At 41.6% G+C, this 15808-nt stretch overlaps 4 protein-coding genes across 5 annotated transcripts; 1 reads left to right on the top strand and 3 right to left on the bottom strand.

Moving 5' to 3' along the window:
* Positions 1-2165: 2165 nt before the first annotated feature.
* LOC135332915 (quinone oxidoreductase-like) lies at positions 2166-3569 on the bottom strand. Its single transcript, XM_064527840.1, has 2 exons — positions 3435-3569; positions 2166-3273 (listed from the first exon to the last, which is right to left on the bottom strand). The coding sequence occupies exons 1-2, from the start codon at positions 3507-3509 to the stop codon at positions 2287-2289; spliced, it is 1062 nt and encodes a 353-aa protein (XP_064383910.1). The 5' UTR covers positions 3510-3569; the 3' UTR covers positions 2166-2286.
* LOC135332914 (farnesyl pyrophosphate synthase-like) lies at positions 3521-6176 on the top strand. The gene is made up of 9 exons (XM_064527839.1): positions 3521-3671; positions 3831-4012; positions 4064-4179; positions 4262-4342; positions 4513-4635; positions 4804-4892; positions 5058-5208; positions 5468-5602; positions 5842-6176. Exons 2-9 carry the CDS (start codon positions 3841-3843, stop codon positions 6049-6051), a joined length of 1077 nt encoding a protein of 358 aa, XP_064383909.1. The 5' UTR covers positions 3521-3671; positions 3831-3840; the 3' UTR covers positions 6052-6176.
* On the bottom strand, positions 6149-7502 carry LOC135332913 (archaemetzincin-2-like). The gene has a single exon (XM_064527838.1). The coding sequence runs from the start codon at positions 7447-7449 to the stop codon at positions 6295-6297; it is 1155 nt and encodes a 384-aa protein (XP_064383908.1). The 5' UTR covers positions 7450-7502; the 3' UTR covers positions 6149-6294.
* A 234-nt stretch (positions 7503-7736) lies between these two features.
* On the bottom strand, positions 7737-15771 carry LOC135332909 (uncharacterized). Of its 2 annotated transcripts, none has more exons than XM_064527832.1 (16): positions 15519-15771; positions 15346-15414; positions 14994-15059; positions 14492-14628; positions 13980-14127; positions 13657-13757; positions 13225-13288; positions 12925-12992; positions 12408-12617; positions 11546-12149; positions 11095-11233; positions 10610-10762; positions 10168-10383; positions 9477-9836; positions 8893-9132; positions 7737-8530 (listed from the first exon to the last, which is right to left on the bottom strand). In XM_064527832.1, exons 1-16 carry the CDS (start codon positions 15552-15554, stop codon positions 7845-7847), a joined length of 3297 nt encoding a protein of 1098 aa, XP_064383902.1. In that variant the 5' UTR covers positions 15555-15771; the 3' UTR covers positions 7737-7844. The 2 variants fall into 2 exon arrangements, with proteins under 2 accessions (XP_064383902.1, XP_064383903.1); XM_064527833.1 differs by having other exon boundaries at positions 7737-8515.
* Between the last annotated feature and the right edge of the window lie 37 nt (positions 15772-15808).

Raw genomic sequence — 15808 nt, 5'->3', positions numbered from 1 at the left:
CTTTTTACTAAAATAATATCATGCTTTTTAGTAAACATCACTGCTTTTTACTAAATATCACTGCTTTTTAGTAAATATCACTGCTTTTTACTAAACATCACTGCTTTTTACTAAAATAATATCATGCTTTTTAGTAAACATCACTGCTTTTTACTAAATATCACTGCTTTTTAGTAAATATCACTGCTTTTTACTAAATATCACTGCTTTTTAATAAACATCACTGCTTTTTACTAAATATCACTGCTTTTTACTAAATATCACTGCTTTTTACTAAATATCACTGCTTTTTAGTAAATATCACTGCTTTTTAATAAACATCACTGCTTTTTACTAAAATAATATCACTGCTTTTTAGTAAACATCACTGCTTTTTAATAAACATCACTGCTTTTTACTAAAATAATATCATGCTTTTTAGTAAACATCACTGCTTTTTACTAAATATCACTGCTTTTTAGTAAATATCACTGCTTTTTACTAAATATCACTGCTTTTTACTAAATATCACTGCTTTTTACTAAATATCACTGCTTTTTAGTAAACATCACTGCTTTTTACTAAACATCACTGCTTTTTAGTAAATATCACTGCTTTTTACTAAATATCACTGCTTTTTAGTAAATATCACTGCTTTTTACTAAATATCACTGCTTTTTAGTAAATATCACTGCTTTTTAGTAAACATCACTGCTTTTTACTAAATATCACTGCTTTTTACTAAATATCACTGCTTTTTACTAAATATCACTGCTTTTTACTAAATATCACTGCTTTTTAGTAAATATCACTGCTTTTTAATAAACATCACTGCTTTTTACTAAAATAATATCACTGCTTTTTAGTAAACATCACTGCTTTTTAATAAACATCACTGCTTTTTACTAAAATAATATCATGCTTTTTAGTAAACATCACTGCTTTTTACTAAATATCACTGCTTTTTAGTAAACATCACTGCTTTTTAGTAAATATCACTGCTTTTTACTAAACATCACTGCTTTTTACTAAAATAATATCATGCTTTTTAGTAAACATCACTGCTTTTTACTAAATATCACTGCTTTTTAGTAAATATCACTGCTTTTTACTAAATATCACTGCTTTTTACTAAAATAATATCATGCTTTTTAGTAAACATCACTGCTTTTTACTAAATATCACTGCTTTTTAGTAAATATCACTGCTTTTTACTAAATATCACTGCTTTTTACTAAATATCACTGCTTTTTACTAAATATCACTGCTTTTTACTAAATATCACTGCTTTTTAGTAAATATCACTGCTTTTTAGTAAACATCACTGCTTTTTACTAAATATCACTGCTTTTTACTAAATATCACTGCTTTTTAGTAAATATCACTGCTTTTTACTAAATATCACTGCTTTTTAGTAAATATCACTGCTTTTTAGTAAACATCACTGCTTTTTACTAAATATCACTGCTTTTTAGTAAATATCACTGCTTTTTAGTAAATATCACTGCTTTTTACTAAATATCACTGCTTTTTAGTAAACATCACTGCTTTTTACTAAATATCACTGCTTTTTACTAAATATCACTGCTTTTTACTAAATATCACTGCTTTTTACTAAATATCACTGCTTTTTAGTTAACATCACTGCTTTTTAGTAAATATCACTGCTTTTTACTAAATATCACTGCTTTTTACTAAATATCACTGCTTTTTAGTTAACATCACTGCTTTTTACTAAATATCACTGCTTTTTACTAAATATCACTGCTTTTTAGTAAATATCACTGCTTTTTACTAAATATCACTGCTTTTTACTAAATATCACTGCTTTTTAGTAAATATCACTGCTTTTTGCTGTTTGCACTGCTTTTATAACACTGATGTTTAGTAAATATCTGTGGCTCGAGGAATAGCGCCTTCTCGTGGACAATGTTCCTTAAAAAAAGGATTTTGATACAAACGGCACTCCATATTATTTTGATACCCAATGCATAAATATCTGTGTGTGTGTGCGTGAATCAATTTAGGTTGACATTCAACGCACTTGATACTAACTGTGTACTGTATGTGCATAGAACTGATCCTTCATTGTCCTATGAACATAATAATTATGCAAACTAACCACTTAATAACGCCATGAGGAGAAGATTACATGTGCTCCTGATAACGTGAATGTTACAGTTCAATTATGGCGCCATTAGCAAAACAATTGATCTTGATAATAACGGTCAAAGCAAAAATATGACCATGCCATGTATACATACACTTCCATGATTACACAGGTACAGTACACGTTCTACCATCTAACTAAGACACAGTCAGAACAGTCTTTCCGAGGGCCCCTCCCCCGGATATAATATCTGCGTGAGCTTGGCAAGCATTCTCTAGTGTAAACTCCTTCCCAATTATAGGCCTCAACCAACCGGCCTCCTTTCCTCCCCAAATGGCCGCATAACTTTCTTTGAATTCTTTCTCTGATGAATTAGATAACATCACTCCGGAAATGGATGCTTCTCTGGCCATTGTGTCCCTCGGATTAATCTCCACTTGTCCTCGACTGCCGACCACTGCAACACGTCCACCTTTAGCGAGCAGGGTGAGATCTTTTCCCAGATTAATATGCGAGGCATTTTCGACAATTACATCGATTGCCTTCTCTTTAATTGCTTTCTTGATGTCTTCCAGATAGTCCGTACTGCGATGATTGAAGGCAAAGTGTGCACCGGCTTTCTTGACAATCTCGATGCCCTCAGGGGTCCCAGCTGTGCCCAGTACTAGCATTCCACATGACCGTGCAAACTGTACAGCAGCCACGCCCACCCCACCACTAGCTCCATGTACGAGCACCGTCTCACCTGGTTTACCAGCCCCTCGTATAAACAGGGCCCTGTACGCAGTGAGGTATGGAGTAGAGAGAGCGGCTCCTTGGGCAAAAGAGAGACCACTGTGCAGAATATGAACTTTATTCGATGGAGAAATAGTGAATTCAGCATACGCTCCTGTTAGGGTTTGGGTTGTGTACACACGATCTCCTTTCTTGAAATCGGTGACGTTTGAGCCGACTTCTTCGACGATTCCGGCACAGTCGTTGCCGGGGGTAAATGGGAGTTGTGGTTTCCGTGCATACGTACCGGCTCGGATGTATGTCTCAACGGGATTGATTCCAACAGCCTTGACGTTGACGAGGATATCACTGGAACCGAATTTCGGAATGGAAACATCGGTCTCGTATTTTAGGACCTCGGGCCCTCCAAACTTGTGTACTCGAATCGCTTTCATATTCTTGAGAGAGTGCTGTATGTTTTGTGTATGCATAATTAATTTATAATGGGAATTGGAACCAAATACAAGAGAAAACACACCCACATTTCTAATTTGAAGCTAGAAATTTAGCTACTAGTTTGGCCTGGTGACATGATGTGCATGTTTAGGTGTAGGTGTCTGAATGTACTCACATAAAATGTGTTGAGCCTGTCCAGCACTTTAGACATAGGAAAGATTAAGTACGTGTACTCTTGTACTGTACACATGTGAGGTGATGTAGATGTCCTGATTGCCCCAAGGTCAGAAGATACTATCAGGAGGGGGGCGTGGCTGGCTGCTGCAAATCTCACATGTTCTCAAACTCTTCTGCTTACAAGTACAACTCCTGAAAGTGTCTGGCTCCCTGATCTAACCAACACTATATAGAGGTAATGTTAATTACTGTATCCTATTCTATAAATGCTGAAGAAGATTTATTGTAGCCAGGTTGGAGGGCCTGAGCTAGTCTAGTCTAGTCTCGCAAGCCAGACGTTAGAACTACTAGTCTAGCTGTGTATGCTATGTATTATTTTCTGTTCCCTCTACAGAACTAATATAATGTCAGAGCCAGCTGCCAAGCGTCCGTCCCACTCTGAGAGCTACAAGGGCCTCTTTCACTCTGTGTTCCCTGGTCTGGTGAAGGAGCTCACCGAGGACGGACTGAGCAACCCCGAGATTGCTGACGGTGTGAAACATCTCAAGGAGGTGCTTAACTTCAACGTACCTAACGGTATGTCATTGTGTAATATCGAATTTGTACTTTATAACGAGCCCCTCTCAGGCAAATGCAATCGTGGGCTGATGGTGATTGGTTCCCTAAAGCACATTACTGCCGGCAAGGAACTGACCAATGAGGAGGAGACTAAGGCGCTCATCCTGGGATGGTGTATTGAGTGGGTGGGTATGTGTTGAATATCCCAATATTACATCGTGGTGTGAAGCTATGGACATTTCAGTATGGATTGTTTTTGTTCTATAGCTCCAGGCCTTCTTTCTGGTGGCTGATGACATCATGGACAAATCAAAGACCAGACGAGGACAACCATGCTGGTACCTCAAGGTAATAAACATCTGGTATAGCACTCTTAATATTAACTGCACAGTATAGCTATACTATTGTATTATGTGGCTTACCAGGACCTCAAGAAAGAAGAAAATTGATTCTTCCCTATAGTAGACAAACTATAGTAATTATAATTATGCTAAGTGCTGACTGCTGCTCGTGTGCAGGAGGGCATTGGTTTGGTGGCCATCAACGATTCATTTTGTATTGAGGGCACCATCTACAAGATACTCAAGAAACACTTCCGCAGTGATCCTTACTATGTGGACATCATGGAGCTCTTCCACGAGGTGAGTGGTACAGCAAGAGACACTGGTTGTTACAGCCATTCATATAACTCTGCCAAAAGGTCCCATAATTTCAAGTTTGAAGAACGCTGCGTGTATAGCTTTCGTGATGTATAGTTTTCAGTTTTCTTATGCACTTAAATCAAACCCCTGTACTGTTTTGCTTATCAGGTGACGTATCAAACTGAGATGGGACAGACACTTGACCTCTTGACCTCTCCAGATGGCAGTGTGGACTTCAGTAGATTCTCTTTAGAAAGGTACATTTTATGTTGTCAATAGTAACCATTTATTGAGGCAGAGGAGATAAGGCTTGTTTTGGGAGGTCAAAATAATAGTACAAATCATAAGTTGTCTTGTAGATAGAGTAACAAGTATGTGTTCTGCTGCCTACTGTCAATTTTTTGTTTGTTTTATCTCTTCAGATATAATGCTATAGTCAAGTGGAAGACTGCGTTCTATTCGTTCTACCTCCCTGCTGCCTTGGCAATGTACATGGCGGGTATCAGCGACCAGAAGTCACATGACACTGCTAAGACCATCCTCCTAACGATGGGAGAGTTCTTTCAAATACAGGTACGGTTTGTGTGGTATTGAGCACCCACATGCACTGTGCTGTCATCGATCGATCTAATCGGCATACATTATTATAATCTACTCTGACCATACCGTTTGATACTCATTTCTGCGACTTCTTGACTTTTTTGCACTAATTAGCTTAATCTTTCAATTGTATGTCTCCTTTATAACTATAAGCTCTGTGAACCACATGTGGATGTCTACACTGATTGCTCACCCATTGAACCACCCTCCCCCCCCCCACACACACTGCTAGGACGATTACTTGGATTGCTATGGTGACCCAGCAGTGACAGGAAAGGTGGGGACAGACATTGAGGAGAACAAATGCAGCTGGTTGGTCGTACAAGCTCTGGCCAGAGTCACTCCTCAACAGAGGGCTGTCTTGCAGGTCAGTGGTACTGTATTCCCCTGCATTGGTCGCGTACTCTTCGTACTATTGCTCCGGCCCTTCGTTATTGTAGTACAACTCATTTACAGTGAAATTCCGTTCCACTGCTTCATCTTATGCATGACGAGCTCTATTACACTCAATAAGTTGATACAATCTATGTAGTCTAAGAGTGTCTAGTGTATATGGAAAGAAAACAATAAAACTGTAGAGTTACCCCACCTCCACACACCACACAGGAGAACTACGGTCGCAAGGAGCCGCCGGAGTGTGCTCAGAGAGTGAAGGAGCTGTATCGAGAGCTGGACATACGGAAAGTGTACTTGGACTACGAGGAGAGCAGTTACCGGGAGCTGATGGCACTCATCGAAGAGCAGGCAGCTGCAGCCTCATTGCCCAAGGGGATGTTTGTCGAGTTTGCTAACAGAATCTACAAGAGGAACGCTTAGACCAACTCTATATAGGGTGTTTTATTTATGTACAATATCTGTATATTTTCACAACTTATTTAGGAAAAAACATTTTAATTTTTTGGTATTAAAAAGACGACAATAATAATTTTGCAAAATTTAAATTTGTGACGTGCAAAAAAACGTGATTGCCAATGAAGATAAAACACATACATGTACATGTACGTAATAGAAACAGTATAATTATACACACGAATGGCCATGCATGCCATATATGGTGGTCTAACTTTTAGTGATAAATTGCAGTCTATTTCTGACCCACTCTTCCTCTTCAGACAGTCCATGTGCCCTATAAAATCTCATCAGTCCTTCATACCTCTCCACCATATTGAATCCACACAGGGTCTGTAACTTCCTTAGGTCGACAGGACAGAGATGCATCGATTGTTCGAAATCCTCCTTCAAATGACCCGATCCGTTCATGCAACAAGAATACCAAATACAGTGATCCACTCCGAGCAAATGTGCAATCTCGTGAACTAGTAGTTTACAGCTTCTTTGGAGCATAACTCTTCTCTGTTCAGTGGTAGACATCTTCACGTCCTCTCGATAAACTTTGTACCAGAATTCATAGGAGAAGTTCAGAGTGGGATTGTACCTACTGAAACTGAAAGCACCTACACGTTGATTACCAGCGGCCATTCCAGCTACAAAAAGGTCCGTTGATTCATCGTATAACTCTGACATAGTAAGGGCCATGACACATATCGAATCATTGGGAATAATCTGCCTCAGTTTATACAGTACGGAGTTAATTTGCAATTGATAGTGACCGGTTTTTGAGTCGAATCGTGACAATAATTGATAGTGAGTTGTACGAGTGCTACTTCGAGATGCTCTTGGATTTCGAGTCAATTCCTTTGCATCGAGAGTGTCTTCCCAAACCACTTTATCTCCAGTTACAACCAGTTTAACAGGTGGCAAGATCTCCACGGGAACATCGTAAAATAGACGAGCGTATTCGGCCAAATCGCTGAATCGAGGAGTTGTCTCTCCGTCAAATTCTCCCAATGGAAGGAGGTATATTTTACCCTCAGGGTATTTTTCTTGTAGCGTGGTTCCGGTAGAGTTGAAAGTATGTCGGACATACTTCAGTTTTCGCTTAGACAGCCACGGGCACTCGTCCAGAAACTGTTGGTAGGTTTGCCCTGTTTCATTGTATTGTGCTAGCCAGTCATCGATTGATGAGGGCTTGGGGATGGACTGGAAGAAGTCACCAGTCGAGTCATACTCTTTGTCCAGCTCCTGCTCGTGTTTCCCAGCTAGAGCCTCCAGACAACGTTTTCTAGTAGGAAGATGAAACCCTCTGGCGTAAGGAATACTTGTTCTCTCTTTCCTTGAGCGAGTAGACAGTCTTGATTCTTTTATTTTCGGCATCTCTCATGCTCACTGCACTTGCACTGCACTCGAAAGCGCACCACGCCCAGCTTTTTAAGTATGATGACTCAGCATTTCTAAGCATGACCTTTGCCCTTACATAATAATTATGCTGACTTTGCATTTTAGACGACCTTTGCACTTCATTTTATGTACCAGGCCGATTTTCCTCTGATAGAACAAATGTACATAGCAAAAAATGGCCTGAGTATTTTTAGCCTCGAATCCAGGCCGATTAAAATTTTAATCGGCATGGTCTCGAGGCTAGAGTACTTTGTAAATTATGCCACGAGGAGAATCACATGATGTTCACAACATACAAGGGAATACACACAAAACAAATCGGCACACATAATACAAGGACATTAGGACACACACACACACACAGTCAAGCATCACTTTCCAGCGTTCTTTTGTCTAGGCCTTCTCTCACTGTTGACAGCAGAAGAGCTCTTAGCTGGCTTACTGCTCGTCGAGCTTGTTTTATTCTTAGAGCTAGCAGCATGATGGATATGGTTTTTAGAGTTTGTGGGTCCGTGTTTGGGTTTACTTGTTGACACACTCTGATTCGAAGACTTGCTGCTCTGTGTAGCACCCTTACTGCTAGTACTAGTAGCGTTGGGTGGAGGAGACGAGGAAGTTGCTTGTACTGACGCAGATACAACATTGTTCGTAGTAGAAATCGTAGAAACAACTGAAGTTTGAGTAGGTTTCGCAATAGGCACACTCATAGGAACAGTCTTAGGTAATGTAGCAGGGCTTGAAACTGAAGTCCCTACAGCCATTCCAGCATGTTGTTGTTGCTGCTGTTGTTGCTGTCTCAATGCGTGTTGATGTAACTGAGCTCGTATGCTGGCTTGTATCTGAGCTTGCGCTTGTGCTTGTGCCTGTAACATAGGGTATCCACGCATTAGTAGGCTTTGCATGAGAAGGTATTGTTGCGCCAGTAGGTGTTGGTAGTTTTGACTGCTTCGTGCTAACTGCTGCTGTTGGGCCGGTGTGAGGGCACTGAAGTTGAGGAAGTTGTTCCACGACTGAAGGAGATGGTTGGGAACCGCATGACCTGCTGTGAGTGGGGCAGCTGTGAGTGAATAATTATGTATAGTGGATAAGTACAGATACCGACTGTAATTTTCGTTGGCACAAATTTTCGTAATTAATATTCTAAATAATTTGTACAGCTCAGGATAGTGACGTTGAACCTATTGCGGTACACAATAATTCGTAGTTTTTCGTAGGATGCCTTACAATATGTACAATACGAAAATGTCCACCATATGAAAATAACCCGCTATACGGTATCAAGGCAGGAAAAATACAATGGTACATGTATGAGTGTGCTTCATAAGAGAAGTGGCCAAGACACATCCTCTAGTAACAAACACATGCTATACAGTCACACTACACGCACACACCCACTAGGAGCTATACAACTGTACACACCTTTCCCTTGCATCTGTGAGTTGGCCCAGAGAGCGTGGTTGACAGAGCTGCTCAGTGTCCCACCTCCAACAGCCCCATGCACAGTAGTGGGTGTAGCCACTTTGGTCACGGCTGGTCTGGTCGCACTCGTCACACTGGTGGTGGCAAAGGCTGGCTTGGCAACAAAACCGGGTGGTGGTGATGGGAGTGACGATGTGTAGGCAGTGTGAGGTGTGGAGGTGGTGGAGGATGTGACGGTGTCTGAAGAGGAGGAAAGAAAGTAATTATCACATGCTACCGCCTTGTACAGTAACAGTACGTGTATGTGTATAGTGGACTGGTATATATGTACGTACATGGCACAGCTAGTACACTGACAATACTGACAATACTGACAGTATGAAAACTGTTTTAGTATACCATATATATAGAGGGTATAACATTTGCCTGCTAAAGCAATACCTAAGCGTACAAACAAAAGAGGGTGACAATTACATGTACTGTACATGTATAGTACTGGAATTATAGGTTAACTTTGGTACGAAGGAAGGGGCTGACAGTTCCTTATCCGAAGAACAGCACACAGGGTTATGCTATTCGCTCACTTTTCAACTCTGTGTCTTTGACCGTTTTCCTCCCGTCCACGCTAGTACCCAAATCTCCAAAACCAGGCCAGTTCCCGTCGCTGAAACCACGCCCACTTCCCGGGAGCCCACAGTCACTGCTCACGACCTTTGTACATGAGGCTGGAAATCCTCGTACAGGAAATCCACTCATTGAGCTTGCACCAGTAGTGGCAGGAGGTGTGGCCCCAGTCGAGGGGTTGTAGCTGTAGTTGAGAGCATTGGCCAGTTGTGTGGGATGATAGGCGGGTGTGGTGTGGGTGGCATTGAGGGCGTGATGGAGAGAGGAGCTTGGCTTGTCTGACTTGGCTTTGGTAGCCGTGCTCGGAAAACCAGGACCACCTGTGGACACAAAGTAGAGTAGTATGTCAGCAATAGTAAAGCACTTCACTATTGTACATAATTATTATGCATTCACTGTCAGGAGGTACATGTACTTGCATGTACTCTAAACAGTGCACTATCGATAGCAGGGGTACATGTAAGCACACTGACTACCGTATAGCGGGTCATTTTCGGGGGTTAAAATATTCGCGGTTCAACAATATTTAGCCATTCGTGGTTGCTGATTGCACTGCAGGTAAAGGTAGGTCCAGTGTTAAACCACGAAAACAACGAATATTTTGCCCCACGAAAATTACCCGCTGTACGGTATACTGTGTATATAGCTTACCTCCAAAACTGACATTAACATCTGGAAACAGTGCCCTAAACTCATCCTGCCAGGGGTCATGATGACCTTTACTAGCAGTTCTATTAGGCAGTGCTGAGAATGAGTGCTCCCTCACACCATTAGTGAGTGGTTTAGAGGGCGGTCTCCTCTGTTCCTCTGCCTCTGTTTCCAGCAGGTCAGCCAGGCCTTGCTGAGACACATCCCAGGGGTCAAAACCTGACGTGAAATAATCATGAATAGCAATTAACATTGTACAATGATGCACAATAAAACAAGGGAGGGATTGTTGCTTGCAACCACACATTTTAAATAGGCTTAAAATGTATTTGTGCCTCAAAAACAAGAGAAGTTATCAATTCAAATGGCTGCTTGTTTGTTAGAAACTGAAGAGTCATATACAACATGCAGTAGTTGCCAGACAGAGTTCCCCTGGGTGGCTCACCTAGATCATCGTCGTGCTGAGATGATGTGACTTTGCTCTCCTCCCTGCTGGCTGCCTCTGACTTGCTCGTGAGAGTACTGGGCACTTGAGTGTTCCAACTGACCCCCAGAGAACCAAAGTGATCACTACCATTGGACCCAAGGCCAGACAGTACTGTGTGTGTGTGTGTGTGTGTGTGTGTGTGTGTGTGTGTGTGTGTGTGTGTGTGTGTGGGGTGGGGGTTAGGGTACAGCGTACATGTAACTTGAGAACTGTATTCTAGAGTGTCAAATTATCACTGCGGTAGCCAGCTTATGGGAAGTTCTAATTACACACACGTTGTTACAGGGTTTCATACAGAGGGGGAGCGCCCTGGGATTCCCCCCACCCACCTAAAACCAGAAACCCTGACATATCCCAATATCTGAAACTAATCAACATACATAATCTTTAACAGAGCCTAAAGCTAGCATACAGACAGTGTAGTGTGTACAGTGGTCTCTTACCATTCAAGACATCACTCTTATCTCCACCAACATGTTTAGGGACCACCCCCTGATTGGCCACGCCCCTCTCCACCACCTTGTACTCCGAGCATGGAAGGTTTACAGCCAACACACCAGTACTGGTTAGAGGGACTGATACCTGAACAGAAAATGACATACAGTGTACATGAAGTCAGTGCATACCTTGCACATACATGTACATGTACACTAAAAGGCAGTACAATATATATGGCTCATAATTTAGCGCATCAGACGTACAGTACATTAGGTACACAACACAGTAGCTATACTAAACTTACTAGCACGGAAAGTTCTACAGTATCAATGCCTAAGACGTTGTTCAAAGCATACGGCTAATAAGGGGTGAAATAAATAAATTAAGGGCCACATCCACCCACATACTTCGATGAGCTACATTTGAAACAAGTGTATACTAATATGGGGAGCTTACCTCAGTCTGAGTATCTGGCAGTGCCATCTCGGCCTCTCTGGCCAGTTCTTGCTCCAACATAGTCACAGGCTTAGGCTGTATAGCAGCGTCCACCTCTGACATCACACTGGGTTCACATACACTCAATGCAGCTATCTCTTCGTTTAAATCTTCGTCAATCATATCACTCTCCGACATTATCTGATCAGTATTAACGCTCTCTGACACAACTAGACCACCATTTACTATAGCTTCTACACAGTTTGATTTCAGCCTAGAAACAGACTCGGGTGAATCAAATGTTGAGAATTGATTCAAACTTCCAGAGCTTAAGCTTTTTGAAATAGTGCTTTTAGGAGATAAACTATAACTGTCCCCGCTGCTGCTACTGCTTGTACTGTTAGTCCTTTGCGCTTTATTTCCGCTAGAGATTTCTCGTTCCATAGCAATCATATTGGGGCTTGGAGAACCGGATGTCGAGTTGTTCTCTTTATGTTTGAGACCATGTCGATGGACACTGGGACTGTGATGTTGCATGGAACGGGGCTTTGAGGATTTGGAATGCGACTTGGAATGAGGGGCATGATGAACAGCTGCTTCCGCTGGTTTGGGTACAGAGGTGGCCCTATAGGAGAGGAAGGAATAGTACTTCATGACAAGTAGCTGTTTTATGGTTAACGAGGCTATAATCATGTGCAAGTACATGTATGTATGAATGGCATACAGGCTAGCCAATAAATGTACATGACAATAGAGACTCTTGATTCACATGCACTACTATACAGACCACACTAATTCAATTATGGGGGCAAATCCGCTATTGTCTTGCTAATTTACAGATGTTCACGGTGTACATGTACAGTGACTGGGTTCAGGTGCATACCATGAAGCAGTGGATGGTAGGGCAGAGCTCTCCCCAGTATCGATCACAATGGGACTACGGCTAACAACGGTAACAGGCTGAACTTTCTTCACGACAGGCACAGCTACAGCAGGGGTAGAGTTATATGTAGGAGGCAAACTCTCAATAGCCACGTCCTTGGGTTCAAGGTTCGCAGCTGCTAGTGCTGATTGCTCGTACACCTGGTGTTTACTGTAGGGACATAAGCGTGAGCAAAGTGTAAAGGTCACAGGAGGTACAAGTACACATACATAGTGAAGAAAGTGTAAAGGTCATAGAAGGTACAAGTACACTGTACATACATGTATGGCTACAGTAATCAGTATCTAGGTACATGCACTGTACATAGAACCACGGAGGATAGGTAAAAAATGCTCAGTTTATGTGTACGTGTTGCCTACCCTATACACTCTGTTATACGCCTGTTCAAAACAGTAACACTTATAAAGGCAACTACATAAATTTTTGACAAATCTAACAAGTAGGGTGTTACGCTTACCCCAAGTGCATGTCCTCTTTAGTGAAGCTTGCCTCATTATCTCCCAGAGCATGGAGGTACATGCAGTCCTACAGGGAGAGAGGGTGAGTGGGTGTAACACACACTATAAAAGGAGACATCGCAGATAGTTCACAGAGTATCATCATTACAAAGACAATGTACATAAAAGGGCTACAAACACCGCACACTGTGGAACTTATACTTATTGGCAATACATCCATATACAAACTTGTGTACAGTTTGCTTTACGGGGACTATTATAAGCTAAACAGTGAATCAAGCAAGCGTACGTGTACTCACTGGTTTAGAGCATTGTGTTCCTCTCAGGAATGTAGTGCAGTACTTAGTGGTGCCAAAGGAGGCTCTGCAGTGAATGGAGAAGAAAGGTCAATAATTGCATATAATGTAACAACATGCACTGTACACACATGCACATGCGCTAGTTGAGCGTAACCTAGCAACAAATTGTGATATTCGATAATAGAAGGCCAACAAGAATTTGAAAACTGTTTGTGGAAATATAAACAAACATTACATAATTATAATAAATAAATGGTCGAGTGTACACTAATCGCTGCTGAATTGGAATGCAAAGAGGCGACTTACAACAGTACACATGAAGAACTGTTACAGTATTAGACTATTAGACATGCTACAGTGACCACACTACCTGGGAGCTAAGACACACACTGTACTGTATACATGGAGTGTGGACACTAGTAGGTTTCTTACTTGAGGTATCTTCCGTCAATATAAGCGTTGTTTACAGCAGATATTGCCTTCAAGGCGTCGTCATCACGAATGAAGGTTACGTACGCACTCACACTGGGACCCTAAAGTGAGGGGAAAGAAATCAATAAATACAACAATCTTCATTTACATGTATACCAAATTGCAAGCAATGCATGGATAAAAGTAATGCAGGGATAAGAAAGTTACATGCGGGTACGTAAGTAGAATACAACAAAGCAGACTCACTAACTACATTGCCACAAAACAGTAACTTCATGCAACAGAGGAGATCTCACAAGCCCCTGCTGTATATAGTCACGTACCTGTGTCCCGTTGTACACTGTGTGATTATTGATGACCACTTTAAAGATTCGTCCGTATTTGCCAAAATATTCGTTTTTTCTCAGTGTTTCAGGATCAGCCAGTCGCGGGGAAAGCCCCACCACAAACACAAGGTTCCTCTGAATCACTCTGTTAATGTGTGTGTGTGTGTGTGTGTGTGTGTGTGTGTGTGTGTGTGTGTGTGTGTGTGTGTGTGTGTGTGTGCGTGTGTGTGTATGTGTGCATGCGTGCGTGTGTGTGTGTGTGTGTGTGTGTGTGCGTGTGTGTGGAGGGGGTGAAATGAAAAGCTTAGCGTGTACGATTGCATAAGCCTAAAACGAGTTACTAATAATAACGATAATTACATGAAGTGGGTGGGGGCCCGGTGTATATACAGCTTGCAAGAAATAGGGTGAGTCATATGCTAGTCATGCAAAGTGTACACTAGTCACACCTGAGCTAATACGAGACACCAAATAGCTATCAGTGCATGTAATCAAGTTTTGACACTTACCGAACATCTGCTAGGTTTTTTCTATTCTCCACTAGCTTTTGTTTTCGTTCTGTCGATTTCTGCTTTTTCTCCGACTTTAACTTTGATATTTGCTCCTGAGTGGGAGGAGTGTACTCCGCAGGATTCTCTGTGTATGGCTAAAAGGGGAGAGTGGAGAGATGGCAAAATTATTAATTACTGTAATTAATCCATGCTGTGGCCTGTGGGAATATCCAATGTAGATCTATGTATGTACGTACATGCTCAGCTAGCCCCAAGGCGGCTCAACGTTTCTATGGGGACCTGGTAAGCAGGTTACATAAGGACATCCTGAGGCCAACCAACAGTTCCCAGACTACGAGGAGCTACAACAAACCACTGCAACTAGAACAAGCAATTCGACACTGCATAAATAGAATTTTCTATACCCAATCCACTATCACCATGACAAAGGGGGCAGTCTATAATCTGTACATGTCTAGCCCCTCCCCCAAATGCAAGTGCTAATACAAATTGCTCTCACCTCTCTACAGTGTGGGCACAATCCATTCTCATCTGTTCGTATTCTGTGCCAGCAAAACCGGCAAACCTGTGTGGAAGGGGAAACTCATTTTAAGGTTCAGAATGATCTCGAGCATTTAATACATCGATACTTAAGAATTTAGGGGATGTTTCGAAATATAATATCTTAATCTATCCTTAATGGAAACCTTAGTAGTAGAACATTATATCTATAATTCTGTGCTCTCGGAATTAATACTGATGTACGTGGACATTTCTTTTTGACAATAATTATTTAGCTTTGACAGTTTGTGCGATACCCAAATTAAATACGTGTGATCATTCATTCATAGTTATCACTGAATCTCACTCACCTGGTATCTGCACGCACAGGGGAAGAAGTTTATGTCGTCCAAACCAAACGGTTCCATGCACAGCGGGCACTATACAGAAAATACATTCGGACACGTTAATTTCCCACACACACACACCGTCTACATACTGCCTATTAATAATGTAACATATTTCACACTGATAACAAACTTACATCAGGCATATCTTCACAATAGTCATTTCCAGCCATATTTTCAAGTTTGGTAGGAGTTCACTTTAATTTAATTGCTACTTGTAACTTCCACGGTTATTGACTAGTCCTTGAGTGTCTATTCTCCTCAGTTCTCCTCTCAAGACTCTAGCAGCTTCTTCCACTCTACGCGCTATAAAACGCCCCACTCTTTGAGCTGACTCAACTGAACTTTGTAATAATTTGTGGGATTGCCTCACTGTTGCCATTTTCACGTGACGTCACGAGGTCCATTTCGCTATCCCACGTGGCAG

This window comes from Halichondria panicea, chromosome 3 (assembly GCF_963675165.1).
Source record: "Halichondria panicea chromosome 3, odHalPani1.1, whole genome shotgun sequence".
NCBI classification, from domain to species: Eukaryota; Metazoa; Porifera; class Demospongiae; order Suberitida; family Halichondriidae; genus Halichondria; species Halichondria panicea.
The sequence above is the reverse complement of the archived record's forward strand: the minus strand, read 5'-3'. Positions and strand labels throughout refer to the sequence as shown.

Coding starts and splice junctions, on each gene's coding strand:
- LOC135332913 (XM_064527838.1), bottom strand. CDS start 7,449: ATGCCGAAAATAAAAGAATCAAGACTGTCTACTCGCTCAAGGAAAGAG.
- LOC135332915 (XM_064527840.1), bottom strand. CDS start 3,509: ATGTGTACAGTACAAGAGTACACGTACTTAATCTTTCCTATGTCTAAA. Junction 3,274..3,434: donor ACAGGCTCAACACATTTTAT/GTGAGTACATTC, acceptor CAAAACATACAG/CACTCTCTCAAGAATATGAA.
- LOC135332909 (XM_064527832.1), bottom strand. CDS start 15,554: ATGGCTGGAAATGACTATTGTGAAGATATGCCTGAT. Junction 15,060..15,345: donor CCTGTGCGTGCAGATACCAG/GTGAGTGAGATT, acceptor CCTTCCACACAG/GTTTGCCGGTTTTGCTGGCA. Junction 10,384..10,609: donor TCAGCACGACGATGATCTAG/GTGAGCCACCCA, acceptor ATTTCACGTCAG/GTTTTGACCCCTGGGATGTG.
- LOC135332914 (XM_064527839.1), top strand. CDS start 3,841: ATGTCAGAGCCAGCTGCCAAGCGTCCGTCCCACTCTGAGAGCTACAAG. Junction 4,636..4,803: donor TCATGGAGCTCTTCCACGAG/GTGAGTGGTACA, acceptor TTTGCTTATCAG/GTGACGTATCAAACTGAGAT. Junction 5,209..5,467: donor GAGAGTTCTTTCAAATACAG/GTACGGTTTGTG, acceptor ACACACTGCTAG/GACGATTACTTGGATTGCTA.